The sequence below is a fragment of the Telopea speciosissima genome, unplaced genomic scaffold (assembly GCF_018873765.1).
Source record: "Telopea speciosissima isolate NSW1024214 ecotype Mountain lineage unplaced genomic scaffold, Tspe_v1 Tspe_v1.0570, whole genome shotgun sequence".
Taxonomy (NCBI): domain Eukaryota; kingdom Viridiplantae; phylum Streptophyta; class Magnoliopsida; order Proteales; family Proteaceae; genus Telopea; species Telopea speciosissima.
In genome coordinates, this window is record NW_025317906.1 from 18,490 (window position 1) to 23,035 (window position 4,546).

A 4,546-nucleotide genomic window follows, 5' to 3' on the forward strand; every position below is an offset into this window, starting at 1 on the left:
AACAAACAGGTATCTAAAGAAGTGCAACTAATTAACGTGTGGGTGCCGCGTACTACTTACTACACTTACCGCGTACTGTTCATGTAAGTACTTTCCCGAAATTCCCCGAAATATCCGCCGTTATCACCGATTTCTTCGATTTCATTTTTTATTTATTTATTTCAGTTTTCAATTTTCATATCACAAATTCACAATGTGTTTTTTTTTTTTAATTTTGTTTAATCAACGGATCTCTCAAGTCTTTTTCTTTTTTAAAATTTTGGTAGAACACCCATCAAGTCTCATACAGAGTCTCACTCTCCCCCGTAAGTCTCGTAGTAGTAGTTTCACATAGTCTGAAATCTTAATGGGAGGTCTTGTCTTCTTGTCTTGATGGTCTTTGAGAGTTGTCATGCTTTGATTCTTCTCTCGTTTTTCATCGTTTCAAACCTACCTACCTATCCACATATCCGTCCAATCCTCTTTAATGTCTTTTTCCTTTTTTTTTTGTCCCTTAAAAATTAAGAATCCTCTGTAAATTCGAAACCACTAATCTGAGCTCTCTATATCTCTAGCTCGAACTTTTTATAGAATATAGATCCATTCTAAACGAGAGAAGAAGAAGAAGAAGAAGAAGAAGAAGGAGGAGTCTCTCGAAGGCCGTGAAACAATGGCAGTAACGGAACTAACGTTGGAGCACACGCCAACATGGGTTGTAGCCGTCGTCTGCAGCGTTATCGTCGCCATTTCTCTCGCCGTTGAAAGGATCCTTCATTATACTGGAAAGGTAATGTCTTTTTATCGTTTCTTTACCACAGTCTTTTCTCTTTAACACTTTCCTTTTCTCTGGAAGTTCTCTACTATCTCTTTTTTCCTTTGCTTCATTTTTAAGGGTTTCGAATTTTGCTGCAACTTTGAAGCTGAATTGCGCTATTTTTATTTTTATTTTTTGTTCTTTCTGTGCAATTGATTTCAGTATTTGAAGAAGAAGAATCAGAAGCCGCTCTTTGAAGCTTTGCAAAAAGTTAAAGAAGGTTCGCTTTTCTCACTCTCTCTCTGGTTAACTGAAAAGATGGATGGATGGCTAGACTCTAGAGCGCTTATTGTCCATGGCTTTTGTGTCTGAATATGCAGAATTGATGCTTTTGGGGTTCATTTCCCTTCTTCTAACCGTATTCCAAGTTCGGATAGCTAAAATTTGTATGCCCCCGAGTTGGGCTAATCACATGCTTCCTTGTGAAAAGGAAAGTACTGATAGTACCTCTGGAGAAACCACGTCCCATTATCAAAGCTCCTTCTCTTCTTTCGTTTTGGGGAGTGGGAGACGGCTCCTCGCCTCGTCAACTGATGCGGGCTATTGCCAAAAGAAGGTAAATGTCTGGATTCACATTACAATTCTTCTTTCTCTTCATTCGCGTTCCATCTGACAATCATCCCATTGAACTGCAACTGGTTCCAATTATATATGCTGGTCTCTTCTGTTCCATCACTCCCCTATGCGCATTTGAGAGAAAAATGATGGTTGGGGAGACAAGAATTTAAGACATTTCTCATTTTGTCGAAACTTGTTCTGTTTGTGCTACAATTCTTATAATTCTGTGATGCTTCATCTTATGTGCATCCAGTTTGTTGTATTCTCCTTGTTATCAGTATATGGCACTTACAGATTTCTAGTGTGTTTGCTCCTTGAGATTGTTCTTCTTTTTGAGGTACAAGTTACCTTGAAGAAGCCATTTGCCATGAACTAACATGGAACTGCACTTGCTCATGGCTATCAAACTGCTGGTGTACAGTAGGAACTTCTGTCATCATCATCCCGATGCTAGCTAATCTTATGGATGAATATGTAGTTGTTACCATAAATAGCTTCTCTCCTTGTATAAGGTGCTTACGGGGTCGCATATGTGCCACAAACCCCACTGTTTGCTTGGAACCAGATCTGAGGATGAGAATTTGTTGTTGTTTGATGGAAAGGATAAGAATTTCTTAATTCCTGCTCAAATTACCCTATGGTTTTCCATTTATTACTTTGTGAAAAACATAGATTCTTGCGCTTATAAAAAAAATAAAAAATAAATGCTTGCAATAGAAGATTAGTTGTGCACAGCCTTTCTAAGAAACCCAGAATGCTTAAAGGAATGCATCTTTGTCAGGGTAACTCCATTTATGGGTGCCTAAATTCTACACTTTAGGCTATCCTGAAACCCCCATGGCCCCAGTGGTACTCACTGTTGTAATAACCCAACATCATGTTCATTTTGGAAGCTGTACTGAGTCAACTGACAACCCACTGCTGTTTTAAGCCTGTGTAATGTTCACACTCTGCAACAAACTTTTCTTGCCAATAGCTACCAATTAAGTAGTATGCTGGCAGGGTCTGCTTTCTGGTTTCACTAATTGAATATTCATTCTCATTGCCAGTAGATTAGTTCATGTTCATCATTGATATTTCCTTGAGTTGATCTACCATTTGCAATCTGTTAACAGGTTAAATTGACCTATCTTTTCCCACAATGCTATATCCGCTGAATAGTATGTTCACAATGTTGTCTTAGGTATAATCTGGGCAGATTGGCTAAAGGAACACAGAGATCGGGAACAAAAAGAACTTTTTTTTCCCATATTTTCATATTTTGTGTCTTATTTGGATGGCTGGGGCAATAAAACAATTCATTAAATGAGTAAACTTCTTACTCAATGCAAAGATGAAACCCTTCACTGACTTGGATTTCTAAAGCCTGATACCCAGTTTAGTAATTTGGTCACAATTTGCCCAAACCAACCAAGAATTGCAAGATCTTGATCTCATTGGAAAGTTAACTGAGTAGACTTCAAATAGAACCAAAAACACGTCGAATGGATCAGTTTTGATTTGACTGAGAAACACTATTCCAGTCTACCAGTTTAAAAAGATCCTTAAACAAACTCAACTAAGAACAGAAATAAAGTCTATCGAAACCTCCCAATCATAGGATACAACAGAAGGTCATGTGCTGACTAGGAAACTTAATAAAATTAAAGAAACAGACTTTGATCATGACTGGACATGTCCCAACCTGCGTGAACAACTAAATATTAAACAACCCAGGTAAGATCCCCCACACCGGAAACTTGGTGATAAGATTCTTGATTTTCAGGAACCACAAGCTATATAAATCTTCTAAACTGGGCCCCACATTTTGCTGGAGATAAGATTCCTGGAATGCCCAGAAAATCGGGAGTTTTCATAATAATAGATGCGTTGAAGAATCCAAATGGGCCCCATGATAGACTGATATAGTTTTCTGATAAGATTTGAAAACTGAGATCTGTTCTGGCCAGATTTGTGAATCTGGAGTCCGGACATTAGAAGTAACCCAATCAGTTGGGCCAGGTTTGAACCAGAAAACTGGTACCACATGGCCTTATTTGGCTTGATTGGTTCTTATCTTGATCTGCATCAACTCTCCCTGGCTTGAAGTTACTTGACCTCGAGTTTTGCAAAGTTGAGGAATCAACTTTATGTGGTGAACATTCATCTTCAAACCATAACAGAACTCTGGCAGCTCATGGATGTTAGGAATGTAGTCTTCAAGGCGTGGAGCTCTCTCTTGAAGGACTTTGGAGGAATCACGAACTCTGTGTGCTCAACTTCAGGATCATTATCAGCCGTGAATGATGTGCTCATGGAGTCCTCCATAACTGTATCTTCAACCTCCTCATCCATCGCCACAACCTCTTCAACCTTGACTGTACCCAATTCCTCGGTGTCTTCACTATCGTCATCCTCATCGGTTTTAGCCAAATGAAATTGAGCAAATAAGATGAACTCCGTTGGTGTCCTCACCATCCTCTTCATCACCATTATGTTCTTCATTATGGTCATCATATGGTGGACAGCCCTTATGTACCTTTATTGTTTCATTTTCATCCATTGCCATTGCTACTGCACTTAACCTTCTGTCGGATATGGCAGAATTTGGCAACATACCCATACTTTTGACAACTGCAGCACTTTGTATTACCACCCTGGCCATCGATGCCTTACCCTTATGACTTGCAGCTAGAGGGGGGTTATTTGTAGAACGACCACCTGTAGTTCTAGCAACTGGAAGGTTCATCTGATTCTCCCTGCCTTGAGAATAAAACGACGTGTAGGAGGAAGCCTCAAATTTTCCTCAGAGCTTAGGGCCTTCTAAAAACAGTATTGTAGGTCATAGACGCCATGCACATTTTGTTCCTTCCTAATCCCCGGTTTCAACCCTATCTTGAATTGAGATTAACTGGGTGTCTTCTTTGTCAATACTGCAGAGAAACTAGTGCACCAAACTGATCCATATACTCTTCTATAAACATGGTACCTTACGTAAAATGTTGAGCTTGTCGTAACGAGCTTTGAAAGTGGAATACAAATATTTCGTACTTAGCTCTTCATCCTCTCCCAAGTGATAGGATCTGTACCTTGAGCCCATAACTTCTTTCCATAGCTCTTCCACTACACTTTCCAGCAAGCCTCAATTTCCCGTCTTCTGATAAGGTAAACCAATCAAAGTAATCATCCAGGCAAGAGAGCCAGTCATCAAATACT

General features: G+C 39.4%; 1 protein-coding gene across 1 annotated transcript; it reads left to right on the top strand.

Moving 5' to 3' along the window:
* Nucleotides 1-633: 633 nt before the first annotated feature.
* Nucleotides 634-1,421, top strand: LOC122648202 (MLO-like protein 1). The gene is made up of 3 exons (XM_043841454.1): nt 634-766; nt 956-1,013; nt 1,114-1,421. Exons 1-3 carry the CDS (start codon nt 650-652, stop codon nt 1,404-1,406), a joined length of 468 nt encoding a protein of 155 aa, XP_043697389.1. The 5' UTR covers nt 634-649; the 3' UTR covers nt 1,407-1,421.
* Nucleotides 1,422-4,546: the final 3,125 nt, after the last annotated feature.